The sequence below is a fragment of the Symphalangus syndactylus genome, chromosome 16 (genome assembly GCF_028878055.3).
Source record: "Symphalangus syndactylus isolate Jambi chromosome 16, NHGRI_mSymSyn1-v2.1_pri, whole genome shotgun sequence".
Classification (NCBI taxonomy): Eukaryota; Metazoa; Chordata; class Mammalia; order Primates; family Hylobatidae; genus Symphalangus; species Symphalangus syndactylus.
Window position 1 is genome coordinate 101,072,587 of NC_072438.2, and position 14,016 is coordinate 101,086,602.

A 14,016-nucleotide genomic window follows, 5' to 3' on the forward strand; every position below is an offset into this window, starting at 1 on the left:
GAGAAATGCAAATCAAAACCACAGTGAGATACCATCTCACACCAGTTAGAATGGCCATCATTAAAAAATCAGGAAACAACAGGTGCTGGAGAGGATGTGGAGAAATAGGAACACTTTTACACTGTTGGTGGGACTGTAAACTAGTTCAACCATTGTGGAAGTCAGTGTGGCGATTCCTCAGGGATCTAGAACTAGAAATACCATTTGACCCAGCCATCCCATTACTGGGTATATACCCAAAGGACTATAAATCACGCTGCTATAAAGACACATGCACACGTATGTTTATTGCGGCACTATTCACAATAGCAAAGAGTTGGAACCAACCCAAATGTCCAACAACGATAGACTGGATTAAGAAAATGTGGCACATATACACCATGGAATACTATGCAGCCATAAAAAATGATGAGTTCGTGTCCTTTGTAGGGACATGGATGAAACTGGAAAACATCATTCTCAGTAAACTATCGCAAGGACAAAAAACCAAACACCGCATGTTCTCACTCATAGGTGGGAATTGAACAATGAGAACTCATGGACACAGGAAGGGGAACATCACGCTCCGGGGACTGTTGTGGGGTGGGGGGAGGGGGGAGGGACAGCATTAGGAGATACACCTAATGCTAAATGACGAATTAATGGGTGCAGGAAATCAACATGGCACATGGATACATATGTAACAAACCTGCACATTGTGCACATGTACCCTAAAACCCTAAAGTATAATAAAAAAAAAAAAAAAAAAAAAAAAAAGAAGTGGTTCTGGCGCTGCGCCCAGGGGGCCTCCAGGAGCTGAAAAGAAGGGCCGGGGCGACAGCCTGGCCCATGTCCTGCGCTCATTGCCGCCACCCCTGTGGCCACCCTGTTCTGCAGGGCTAATTCTACAAACTGGGCTGCCAGGCCCAAGGCTGCCAGAATTATGGGGCTGTCGTGGCATCGAGGGCCGGTTTGTGGGGCTCAAGCAGGATGCCAGGTGGTGAGGAGCGAGGTGGGGGCCTGCCAGGCTTGGGCTGCAGCCACTGCCGCCTCAGGGCACTCAGGAGGCACCTGGAGTGCGGCTGGGCAGGACCAAGGCCACGTCCAGGCCAGCAGTGACCTCCTGCCTCAGGGGCTGTGAGGACGCTGGACGTGGTGGGATGAAGTGAGTGCTCGGCAGGCGGCTCAGGGAGGGGAGCTTTGGGACATGGCACACGGGCTGGAGCTAGGCCTCTCAGGAAAAGGCTGAGGGTGATGTCTAGATCCCAAGGAACCCAAAGGGCTGGGACACCCACAGCAGGTGGGAAGAGCAGGGACAACAGGCTGGGACACCCACAGCAGATGGGAAGAGCAGGGACAAAGGGCTGGGACACCCATAGTGGGTGGAAAGGGCAGGGACAACAGGCTGGGACACCCACAGCAGATGGGAAGAGCAGGGACAGAGGGCTGGGACACCTCACAGCAGGTGGGAAGAGCAGGGACAAAGGGCTGGGACACCCACAGCGGGTGGGAAGAGCAGGGACAGGGATAGCACCACTGGCAACTGGTGGACAGGGGCCAGCAAGGTCAAGGGTGCAGGCTCTGGGGCTGAAGGACAGCAAGTACCCCGTTTCGGCTGGCAGTAGGGGGAGGGTGGGAGGGCACCTTATGAGACCAGGTGGAAGATGAGGCCAGCAGGAAATGGAAGGAGGCCGGGGGTTGGTCACAGCAGGCTGCAGGCGGCCCTGGGGGAGGGGCGCGGAGCAGCAGGCAGAGGGCCTGGGGCCTGGTGGGGGGCAGTGGTTTCCAAGGCTCTTTAAATGCAAAGACCACCACCCCATCCGCCTCCTCCCTGCTGGGAGCTCAGATGCAAAGATGCCTCTCCAAAATGTCACCGTGGGAGGGGGGAACCTGCCACCAGCGTCTGCGGAAGAGTGTTTTCTTACAAGGAGGTGCTGGGGGCCCACTTCTGCCGGCCGCCATGGGATGGAATTTGACTTCAAGGTGATCCGCCAGCGCGCCTGTCTGGAAACCCCGCAGCCAGCTTTGAAGTCAAAGTCTTGGTTTCAATGGCTAAACAGTTTCAGATGTGACAATGTAGTTTTATGGGCTTAATAATTCCGACACATGTGCAGCTGGGGCCCAGAGAGGCTACAGCAACATGGCGTGCCAGCTCCTTCCAGGCTGTGCTTGCTATTCTGAACTTCTGGTTCTAAAGTGAAACATTTAAGGACTATGAGACTGAGTCCCTGTGGGGAGGGGCTGAGGGGGGCTGGGGTGGGTGGGTGGGGGGAGGGGCGGGGGGCCAGGTCGGCAGGAGGAGCGGAGGGTCTGGGAGGTGGGGGGCCGGGTGGTGGGGAGGGGCGGGGGGACCGGGCAGCCGGGCTTCCCACGTAAGCCCTAGATACATTCAGATGGAGCCTCCATATCTGAGAGGCATTTGCAGATTTTGCCCATTGGTTCTTCTGGGTTAGGACTGATTTGAGAGATCTTTTAACAACCACATGTGAAATTTATATCTAGAAAAGCAGTAACTTTGGGGTCAAAAGGTCTCCTAAAATATTCAGATGTCCTCATAAGCCAGAGTTCTGCTGCGACTTAACTTCCTGTAAGACCAGAAAATAGAAATGTTTCTGTCTCCCTCTTCATCCTGCCTCACAGCAGCTTTTCATCATCTGGATTGTTTAAATGGGAAAACATGTGGAGGTACCACACTACCCACGCCCCTCCCTCCCTCCCTACAGGGCTTTTGTGTTGGCATCTGCCCCCTCACCCAGTAAACACTCTAAGCCCAGGGAGGGTCTCTGCAGGGCCCACCCCTGCCACGAGGTTGGATGCTCAGCCTAAGGGGACGACTGACCACACCAAGGGGTCAAGGGGCACCCAGCCCAACCCACGGGGCATCCTTACAAGTGGAAGTGAAGAGATGAGTTACAGGGACAGGCCCAGGGCTGCCCTGCCCATGAAATTAACCCCAACATAAAACACATGCAGAAAAAAAAAAAATGACAAGCAACACGTGGTCAGCGAGACCTGGCTTTACAACCAGGCAGCTGAGCTTCCCTCTCCCCACGCTTGGAGAGAGGGACTCAGGGAGCACTTTACCCGCACTAACCGACGCCGACTGGAGGGGGAAGCCGTGAGCGCCACTGGGCCCACACCTTGGCTCAAGAATGGGAACCCACAGCCCTCCCAGAGTCTCCATCGTCAGCCAGGTGTGGCTGAGGCTGAGCAGGGCGACCAGGGGCCGGGGGTGGAGAGCGGGTGCCTTGAAATGTTTTCAGCTCCAGTATTAAATACAGACCTACATACATGTGTAACCTGTATATATGTATGTATACATGTGTGTACTCACATATGTGAACATATCATATATACACCTATATATACACGTGTGCCTCTGCCCACATAATAGAGGCGTGATCATAAACTCTGCCGAAACTTTATTCCCTGCCTTCAACTCTCAGCATCCTGAAGTGCTGACACTAAATGTTAGACAACCATTTCACAACTCATCTGCAGGTCTAATTTTCTTCTCCCAGTCATGCCTGCTACTGTCTTTGTCTTCAGAGCTAACAATCCCCAACGTCACAGAAAAAGGAAAACCAAGGGTGACTGACCTTCTAAATTCAGCTGCCACCCTCAGCTTACCATCCAGGCCGCAGAACACACAAAATAAAACCACGACTCAGGCCCTGAGCTTCCGAACTGCCGCACCCTCGACCGCCCCACTCAGAGGAGGCTGAATTCCACCGGGATTGAAAGCAGACCCGAATCCACTTCCCTTCTATCTGAATTCTTCCCCAGGAAAAACCCACTGGACGTTTTTGTTTTCTTTCATTCATATTAAAGCCTCATGTTTCCTATTTCAAAGGAAGATTAATTCCAAAGCTGGAAAGAACCCTGCTGTGTTTCAGGGATTTTTTTCTAATTTGGAAGACACCATATGTGGACATGCAACGTCGACGTCCTTACCAGAGAGAAACAGCGGAAGATGCTGGTTGAGGGGTTTATATTTGATTACAGCTCCAGACCCTGGGGACTGAGCTACTCAAACAAGTAATCAAGGCCTTTTCTCTCTCTAAAGCGCCCCCGTTGCATGCCCTGCACACGACAATCTCAGAACCTCCATGCGGGCCCTGCTGTGGCTGGCGAGGGGCTCCACGAGATGAAAGGAGGGCCCGGCACCCACCAGCGGCTTTGCTATTGGCAGAGGCTGCAGAGGGCTCTAGGGGGCAGGGGCTATGCCTGGCAGCTGCCGTCCACACAAGCCACAGCCCACTCTCAGGGGAGAGCGGTGAGAACCCACTCGTGAGAGGTAAAAAGTGTTCAGAGGAGACCACGCGCATCTTTGTTACGGGACACACAATCTCGTCTCAGGAACGGCGCCGGACCCAAGGCCCGGAGGCTGCAGGGTTCTCGGGATGAGCTCTGAGCCGCACACAAAGCCACCCTTGCAGCATGTCTTGGGGTCACTCCAAACGCGAAAGAGGAGGAGCTGGCACAGGGGACGCCAATAGGGGATATAATTGCCAGGGGAGGTGCAGGCAGCCAGGACCACTGCCCCGGTCACTAGAGCTAGAGGCAATCACAGCCCTGCCACGGGGACAGTGGGAAGGCGACGCTCTGGCCTGGTCGCTATGCCCTTTGACCCAGGACTCACCAACAGGGGTCTGAGTTTCGCAGACTGTGCTGTGGACAGAGGCGTAACGTCCGCACCTGCTGCTCCCCAAGACGCCCCAAGGCAGGGATGGTGCTCTCTGCCCTTTCGGAGGCCAAGGATGTTCCTCCCCGTGGGCCCAGCGTGCGCCACACTCTCCCCACGACAGGCAAACAGACCCCGAGAATGGGCCTCTGGGGCGGCTTCCCCTGGGCACAGCCAGGTGGTTGGCATGGACAGGGCTCCCCTCACACACAAGATGCCTCCAAGCAAGGCCTGGCAGGGTCCTGACCACCGGCCAGAAGCATCCAGGCCACCTCTGTGCTCCGGCCTGGGGCCTTTCTGATGGGCTCGGCTCAGCCTGTGGGCAGCTGCCAGTTCTGCCACCTCTCCCTGTCACCCTGAGGACAAGGGGGCCGGGCGTCACCGTCTGAGCGCAAACCCCCGAGTCACCCTGTGACCAGTCTCTCCCAACACACGTGAGCCCGCTGCCACCTAAAACATGTCTCAGGCCTGGAAAAGCTCATGAAATACCCGCAAGCGCCTTCCCCAGGCCCACGTCCGCTTTGTTTTACAGAAAACCTAAATCACTTTCAACAAATCAATGGGAGGAGAGGAAAGGCCAGAAGCCCCTGCTAGTGGCTTCACCTGCTCCACAGATGGGAAGGACGGGGCTTGAGCCCGAGGAACGTGGGTCGCAGGGTGGGTGGGGGTCCTCCACCCCGAAGTGTCACCCGAGGGTCGTCCGGCAGGTCTGCAGCTGTGGTGCTCCTCACAGACACCAGGTCTGGCCTCCCACAGTACAGAGACCAGTGCACGCCTGTAGGCTGTGCCTGTGGCTCCTTGTAGGCAGAGGGAGATGGGTGGGGGCCGCCATTCTTCTTCCTCCGCTGTGTCTCCCGCAGCCCCCCCCCCTGCTACCGTCCCGTCCTCCAGGCCTACTCCTGCCTCAGGGCGTTTGCACTGGCTGCCCAGCCTGGAAGCCTCTGGGGGGCCACGCTTCCTCCATGCCTCCTCACCACACACTGTCCTGACGCCCACATCAAGTGGCAGCCCCCACCCCTGCCTGGCCTCTCTCACGCCCCAGCACCACAGGCCTTGCACCCCAGCCCGGCCTCTCTCACACCCCAGCACCACGGGCCCTGCACCCCTGCCTGGCCTCTCCCACACTCCAGCCCAGCCTCTCTCACACCCCAGCACCATAGGCCCTGCACCCATGCCCAGCCTCACCAGCACCCCAGCACCCAGGGCCTTCCAGGCCTTCCTTCCAGCAACCACTGTCCGGTTCTCCCAGCATCCAGAGAGCAGCTCAGGCCCTGGGGCAGCAGGGCGGCCCAGTGGTGGGGGTGCGGGCTCTGGGAGGGACTTCTGATTTGGGGTCCTGGCTCCGGGACTCGGCCCTTCTGTTTTTGTTCCCTCCTTTTGAGGGGGTGCCCAGGATAGGCCTGTGACAAACAGAGGTGCAGGTCCTGCTCTGTCCAGCAGCACAAGGCAAAGACAGCCCCGGAATCCCACGGCCGGAAGCCTACGGCAACGTTCTTTCGTGTTACACCACAGCCCTCAGGAGCAAAATCAGGGCCACTGAAATGGCCCCTGCTCCAGCTCTGCCTGGGGTTGGCTGGTCTCAGGCATGAGTGGCTGCCCTGAAAGGTGCAGGGCACACGGACCTGGCCATTGGCCTGGCGGGGCCCTCGGGACAGCTGAGCTGGGTGCACCTGGGCAGCCAAGAGAGCAGGCAGTGATGGCGGGCAGAGGGACGTGGGGTGACGCTGAGGCCCAGACGCCAGCCACAGAGGGCCAGGCTACCCACGTCCCCGGGGCAGCAGGGAGGCCACCAGGGGCGGCAGCTTTGCACCATGTCCAGGCAGGTCCTGGTGAGAAGTAGGATGAGGTCGGCTCTGTTACCCTTTGTGGGAACGAGAGTGAGGTTGGCTCTGTTACCATTTGTGGAAACGAGGATGGGGTAGGTTCTGTTATCCAAAAACAGCTGTAGCTCTTGTCACGTCCCCCTTAGCAGATGTGAGAGGCCTCGTCCTAGAAGTACGTCCACGCAGGACCATGGCCTTAAGGGCAGGTGGGAGCCCTGGAGGGTCCTGCCAGCTACCAACGTGAGTGCCACGGAACCTCACCGGAGACAGCAAGGTTTCCATCAGCCTCTGGCAAGGCTCTCAGTCCAAATCCGCCAAGACACTTACCATTAAAATAATCTCCAATTTGAATGTTTGTATTACAGTATTTGGTACTTTTTAGCTTCTCTGATTTTGGTGCTTAAAACTATTTACGATTCCCTTGGAAAATTCTGCAGAACAAAAGGAAAACAAACCCTCCCCCTCCAGCTGCCGAGGGTTGGCCATCACCGCCAGTGAATTCCAGCTCTGCGCAGCACAGGATCAAACAGACCCAATTTGTTTAACGCCAGCGTGAAAGGCTGCCAGAGGGTGCCCTGCCAAGTATTTGCCAACATGAAAGCAGATTAAAGCTCCCATCAGCTAGCATGGGTGCAGCTCGCCGTGAGAGCGGATCGGGGTCTCTGCAAGGCTCCTGTCCCAGCACGTCCAGGCTTCACAGCCCAGAGGCAGCGGCCAGAGCAGCGGTGCTGACCCTGGTCAGCACCGTGTGTCCCTCCAGGCCAGCACCATGAGCTCCGCCCCACGATGGGGAGTGTCCGGTGTGTGGGGGGATCCTGCTACCTGGGCAGACCCCTCTCACACACCTTCGCCTTCTGCTCCCCATGGTTCTGGCGTTAACCCAGCAGCCCCGCGGGAAGGGCTCCTTCCGTACCTCCAGGGACAGCTGACGGTCATGATCTGTGACAGACGACGGCTCAGAAGGTGGCAGGGACTGAAAGCTCTGGAGCCCTTGGAACTGACTAGGGGTCCTGGGCTCGGGACTCCTCCCCATGTTCAGGAAGGCAAGTCCAACAGGAGAGGGGCCACAGCTGGTAAGACCTGTGAGAGGATGGAGCCACAGGAACCCTCCAGCATGAGTGCCCCAGGACGCAGCACAGGCCCCCTCGGGTTCCGCACATGGACAGGCTGATCTGCAGTCCTGCTGGAAGCAGCCCACCCTGAAATGCCAGCAGCAGCATGAACGGGCAGGACCGCCCCTAAATGCTGACCTCACCCCAGCAGGGGCTCCTGCTTCCTCCTGCTTCCCGATGCTCTTGAGGCTTCCCCAACTCCCTAGGGGTGTCATAGGCCTTTCATCATAACCCAGGGAGTTTCTGATGCAGGCATCTGTCTGAGAGCCCTGCAGGAAGGATACAGGGCTCAGCCTCCAGAGCTCCAGGGACCCAGTGTCTTGGCAGGTAGCTGTCCACAAATTCTGGGGTAGGCTGGGCAACTCCAAATTCAGGTGTGTCTGGCCTCAAGAACAACTGCTTCCATAAAGTCCGTAAAGTGTGGCTTTGCCAACTCAAGAACAGCAGCCGGGAGGCCAGAGGCTTCCTCTCTACAGGAAGGACGGTGGACCCCACTCCCACCCACTGGCCTCTGCTCCCACCACACCTGGCCACACTAGGGAGGCTGTGGGCACTGCCAACCAGTGAGAGCTTGCTGACAGCTCAGATGACTGTGCAGCACGGGTCAGGCCCACAGCATCCTGGCACAAGCTCACAGCCTCACGCACCCCTCTGGCTTGCAGCACCCCAGCACTTGGGGCGAAAGGCCAGGAAGGGGCCCGGCCACACCTGGCTGCTCTCCAGGTGGCCCTCGCTGCCTGGCCTTATGGAGCGTGGAGCTGTCCCTTTCGTCTTTCCTCGCAGGACCACAAGGGGAAGCAGGCGGCCCGGGCACGAGGGATGTGGCCAGGCTGTGAGTGGCAGCACCGGGTCCGGAGCCGGGTCCAGAGGCTGTCGAGCCACCCTGCAAGCCGCCACTGCTAATGATGGGATGACAGAAACCTGGTGCTGGCGAGGGGCCACACGTAAAACGGCCATATGGTGGCTCCCAACTATGGTCTTTGAGCAGGACTTCGTTCACAGCCTCTGTCGGGGCCGACCAGGTGGGTATCCCTTGGCCGCAAAGCGGGGGTGGAGGACAGGAGCCCTTGGCCCAGACTCCCGGCCCCCTAAGAAATAGACACAGCCGAACCCCCAACCCTAGCCTAGACAGGACAGTGGCAAGGTGCGTGTTTCCCCCAGTCGGGGCCTGGACCTGGGGCGGCCACGGACTTACTGCCTGCTCCAGCCAGCTCTGAACAAGCGGTGGCCACCCAGGGGCAAAGGAGAGCCAGCCACTCCTACAAGGCAGATGAAACTGCACTTCCAATCTCACCATCACCTTGCTGCTCACACGGGAGGTGTGCACAGCAGGGGCCCAGTGCCCCGAAGGGCACTCGTGGATGGGTACTCGAGACGGCCCTGCCCTTTCTGGCACAACTGCCTCGGCTGGCACCAGCCACAGTTCCCGCGGCTCCCAGGAGTCGCATGTGCGTCTGATGGACCCCCAACCCCCTAAAGCAGATATAAGGCGGCCCGAAGCTGCAGGGCTGATGATTGGTTTCCGAGGATTGCAAACCAGCCTGGGTTCTTTAAGAAAAGGAAAGATGTAAGCTCTTCAGCCAAAACAAGACGAAAACCTCGAAGGAATTCAAATTACTCAGCCACAAGTAGGAAGGAAGGAGGACGGAGCAGCACCAGGCTTCCTGTGGTGGTTCAGCCCACTGAGGAGAGCAGGGCGCAGCCGCCTGTCTTCTTTCACCTACAGAAATCTAAAACTTCAGCTCATTCAGCAGCAAAATGGGCAGTTTTAGCTTCAGGAAGCTGTTTTGGAAGTCCAGGGGTGACAGCTGCCCCAGATGGCCTGTGAAACCCCCAGCTCCAGCCCAAGGCCGTGTGCTCCAGGGCCTCCATCCAGACACCTGCCTGGTCCATGTGCAGGGCTTCTCAGGATGCACTTCACAGCGCACTTCACAGACGCAGGTGCCGACATAGAGAACGCACACCTGCATTGTCCAGGTGCAGTGACCCGGGCGGGCAGGACCATGCCACTGGCCAGCCTCCGGCCTCCACCATGAGCAACACAGATCCACTGGCCCAGCCTCATGGCCAGGCACCAGCAGCAGCCTCTCCCAGTCAGCACCCCAGAGCCCCTGCTGCAGGACAGGGGATGCCTGCAGTTTGGTGGAGAGCTGGGGTGCACACACGGCCCTCAGTGGCCCCAGGGCCCAGGCTGGCGCAGAAACTACATACGTGGTGTCCAGCCCGTCCCATGGCTCTCAGGTGCTGGACATCAGGTGCCATGCCCGGAGGTGACCTCGACGCCTCCCACGACAAGGAGGGATGGCCAGGTGGCCCGGCAACTCCCTTCGGCTCCCTCTGTGCCTGAGCCTCTGTGCATGTCTGTGCTGGCCTCACCACATGGCCGGGCCACATCCCAGGGTAGGAACACGGCTGCCTGTATCCAAGGGCCAGGCACACAGAGGGCACCAAAAAGAAAGCAAAGGGTAGCCACAATGCACTGCAGCTGCCGCCGGCTCTGACCCAAGGCCCCACGTGGGCCTCAGCTCCATGAGACACAGGGTCCCGGAACACGAGTCACATAAGACAGAAGGTTGGTCCTCAGAGTCTGTGCTGGAGGCACTCCCAGGCGCCCATGCTCCCTTTGGAGGCTGCCATATTCCTGGACATCTTGGAGTGGCTTGCACCCCCAAATGCAGAGCTGGCTGGACTGGGCACCCACAACCTCTCCTTCTGAGTGGCACGTGGCCGAGCACCAAGCAGAGTATGGTCCATGCTGCCTTGTCTCTGGGCACACGTGCACTGGCCCCAGTCTCTCCTGCAAATGTGTATCTTGCCCCCCACCCTGCATCTCTGTGTTGACGCGGCAGTGTCCAGACTGTGCTCGAAGCCATGAAGAATTTCCCAGGATCTTCTACAAGAAACTGCTCCCACTGACCGAGAACTGAGCATCCCACTGCCACATCCAGCTCTCTGGCCCCACAGAGGACAGGTGAGCGCTGGCTCCTGGGTGGCCAGCAGGGGCAGGGAAGGGGCAGCCCCATCCCTGCCTCCGGGGGAAGGCCAGCTGCAGGCATATGAGCCTGTAGGGCGCTGTGGCTGGCTCCAGTCGGAAGGCATCAAGCCATGTAGTGGGGCTGAGCCCCCAGTTCCTGTGAGCAAGGCCATGCTGAGGGCAGATGGAGTTTGCTGCTGGAAGCCAGAGGCCAGTGCAGGTGAAGGCCTGGGCCCTGGCCTGGAGCTCAGCCCTGGACAAAGCCAGCAGGTCTTGCGACTGTGGTCCTCCTGGCTCCCTTCCAGGAAACATGTACCATGTTGGCACACTCAGAAGGGCCGTGGCATGGGGGTGGGACCGCCGAGTGCATCCTGTAAGCTGGGACCTGCCCTAGACGGGCCAATCAGAGCCGTGCCTGCTGCCTCCTGCAGATGTGGGCAAGAGTCCCCCCGTGCAGGCCAGGGCCCGGCTGGTCTGTCACGAGTGTTTGCTACAATGCTGCCTCTAGAGTTAGCCCCAGCGCACCTTCCTCAGCACTACTTCATGGAAGTCTGTGTTCCATTCACAACAACATTCCAGTTAACAGTGACTCTTGTCTTCAGAACCGTTTTCCGCCAGCCTCAGGGAGTGCTGTGGAAATTAAAGCTAGTCCTGCAGACCAGATGGTGAGGGTGAGTGTGCAGGGGCAGCCTGTTCCCAGGACTGAAGCCATCCTCCCTGCAGTCACTACCACTTTTAAAAACAGCCACACAAGTGCGCTGCCACCATGGCACCACTCCTCACCCACGCCCATCTCCAGGGACTCCGGATCCCTCACAATCGACTCTCTAGACCTTCATGGCACCGTCACCAGCAATCCTATGGCCCTGGCCCTTCAGGGACACTCGGTGATGAAGCCGTGCAGGTCCCACCAAAAGCAAAGTGTGGCGCTCTGCAGAGTCGCCAGGGAGAGCCACGTCGGGGGTGCAGACACACACCTGTCTGGGAAAGTGCTGCTGCTGGTGTTTCCAGACACGTACAGAGGCAGGAGCCAGCACTGCTCACAGGAATTAATAATGGCCAATCTCATTTGTGTTATTTTGGGGGCTGGGGAGAGAGGGCAGGTTGGAGGTCTTGGCTCTTAGTGCACCCAATCTCCACAGGGTTCTCTGCCACCGTTCTGTGGTACCCAGGATGCCTCGCACAGAAGCAGGAGGTGGACTTTGGAGAAGGGAAGGAGTGAGTCCTCTCGCTGGCCCCAGCCAGGCATCACGAGGGGTGCCCTGGGTGACCCAGGACTGGCCCTCCTCAGTGGATACCACCTGGGAGGACAAGGACGACGGGTGAGGCTCTGGACAACACAAAGAAGAAGGTGAGAGCCAGAGGGATGCTGGACTCAACACCTAATTTTTGGCCGGACACTTTGCTGTGGTGGCCGCGGCTCTCCTGGACCTGGGTAGGATCTGTTGCGGGGGTCACGGCTGCCAGGTGAGAGGAATGGCAATGTGGCAGGGAGGGCACCTGGCCAGGTGAGGGCGCACCTGGGCCCTGGGGTCTCCATGCCAGGTGGGAGGAGTCATGGCCAGAGGCGGAAAATACAGAAAGGCGGCACTTTTGTCTGAAAGCTGAAATGTGTTTAATTCACAGGACAGCCTTTGATTTTGAGTTTGTTCATTTTAACTCAGAAAGGAGTTTTCTTTCATGAAATGACGGCAAAATTAGAAGGTAACAATCCAAGCAAGCCCCAACCCCCAAGCTATTCTCTAAAGAAAATGTCCCAGTGTAGAGTGGCACGTCTAAACGCCCACGAGCAGCCCTCATGCTGACATCGTAGCCACATGGGGAGCACCTGCATTTTACAGAGCACGCCAGCCTCGCCCCATGGCCCTGGGAGCTGCACTTCACGGCGAGGGCACTGGCTCAGGGATTTTAAGGTGCCGCGCCTCCCAGGGAGAAGGCCCCAGGCCGGTGGGCCAATGGACAGGGGCCAGCCAAAGCCCTGACCACGAGAGAGGTGAATGCCCGCCCTCCCCAGGTGCTCACATCACTGACTAATCATACCAGGAGAACCCGGCTGCTAAGTAGCACCATCCACTCACCAGCAAGCCCCTGTGCAAATGTAACTGGCAGAGAGAGCCAGATTGGGGCAGGGACAGCTCCCTGGGATGACCTCACCCTGGTCTCCCTATCCCAGATGGAGGCTCACAGGACCACCCAAGTTACTGTACCTTACAGCGTGCTTCCCACCATCACAGGCATTGGATGGTCACTCTCAGGAAGCACCAATCCTAACTCTATTGCGTGTTAATTTCCAAGCAGACCTAAGCCCCTTCTCAAGACAGAGCTGCAGAAAATGTCTCCGAACACACCCAGAGCTTTTTTAATCAACTGCCAAAAGAATGTCTTTCCAAAAAGGAAACTGACTGGGTGACCCAGCATGTTCTGTGTCTGGGGACCTCTGGGGACAGTAGGGGAGGAAGCAGGTGGCAAGTGTGGGCCTGGCCACCTGGTGGGGCTGTCTACACCGATCCAGTTCACACTGACACTGATGACCATCAAATGTTAGCTTTCTCACGTTCAGCAAACATACAGGTCTAATTTACCCCAGACCCTTCCAGGGCCCCAGACCTGGACAGTTCTCTGCTCCTGGACACAGCACCTTCCTCACCCACCCTCAGGGCCACCTGGGTCCTGAGCCAGCCTTGCAGTCTGTGCAGCCTTGCCACAGCTGTGCAGACGTCCCTCTGTCTCCTGAGCCTCTAGCAGGCCTGTGGTCACCCCGCCCAGAGATGGGAGGCACCGCGGCCTCTGACTCTGGCCATGTTTGCTGACTGAGCACTGAGGCTATGGGCCAGTGATGCCCCAGGCCTGTAGCTCCCACCCCTCCTCCAGCTCCTCCAGCCGGGGTACTGCATTCCCGCTCCCCAGGACCCCAAGCCCGGGACGTCTAGGTCCAGCCCCTCCCACTCGCCCAGCTCCTCCAGTCCGAAACATGGAGCCCCCACACCGCCCCCCCGGCCTAGGACAAGGAAATTCCGATTCCCCCAACCGCCACCCAGCATGGGACACCAGCAAGGCCTCGCCCCACGGGAGCCCCAGACGTCCTGGAGGCTGGGGAGGGACTGGCTCTCCTGGCCCCCCGGTCACTCGTGCGGCCATGGCGGCCCACGTCTCGCCTGTCCGCGGGCGGGCACCAGGAACAGCTCTGACACCGCTCCCTGCCCCCAGGCGGGTGCGCAGCGCGACCCCAGCCGTCGCCCCGCCGCCTACCTGCTTGTCCCGCGCGCGCCGCTCCGCTTCCTCCGCGCCTTTGCGGCCGCTCGCGTACGCGGACGCCACGAAGCTGTCCCCTGTGGCCCGGGGGCGGACGCGCGGGAAACCCGCACCGAGGAGGGAAAGAGACGCGCCGTGAGCCCCGCGGGCGCTGCGCCTTCGCTGTGTCCCCATCGCCTGGAGACCGCGCAG

The 14,016-nt window shown here is 58.8% G+C and overlaps 1 protein-coding gene across 3 annotated transcripts in view; it reads right to left on the bottom strand.

Annotated features, from left to right (window-relative positions):
* Positions 1–14,016, bottom strand: part of NKD2 (NKD inhibitor of WNT signaling pathway 2) — a 33,100-nt gene that overhangs the window by 18,534 nt on the left and 550 nt on the right. For 2 of the 3 annotated variants that reach the window (XM_055246156.2, XM_055246159.2), the window contains exon 3: positions 13,822–13,901. In XM_055246156.2, coding sequence (XP_055102131.1) covers positions 13,822–13,901 — 80 coding nt within the window. Of the gene's footprint in view, positions 1–13,821; positions 13,902–14,016 lie in introns of those variants that run through there. The other variant, XM_055246158.2, reaches the window with a different exon arrangement.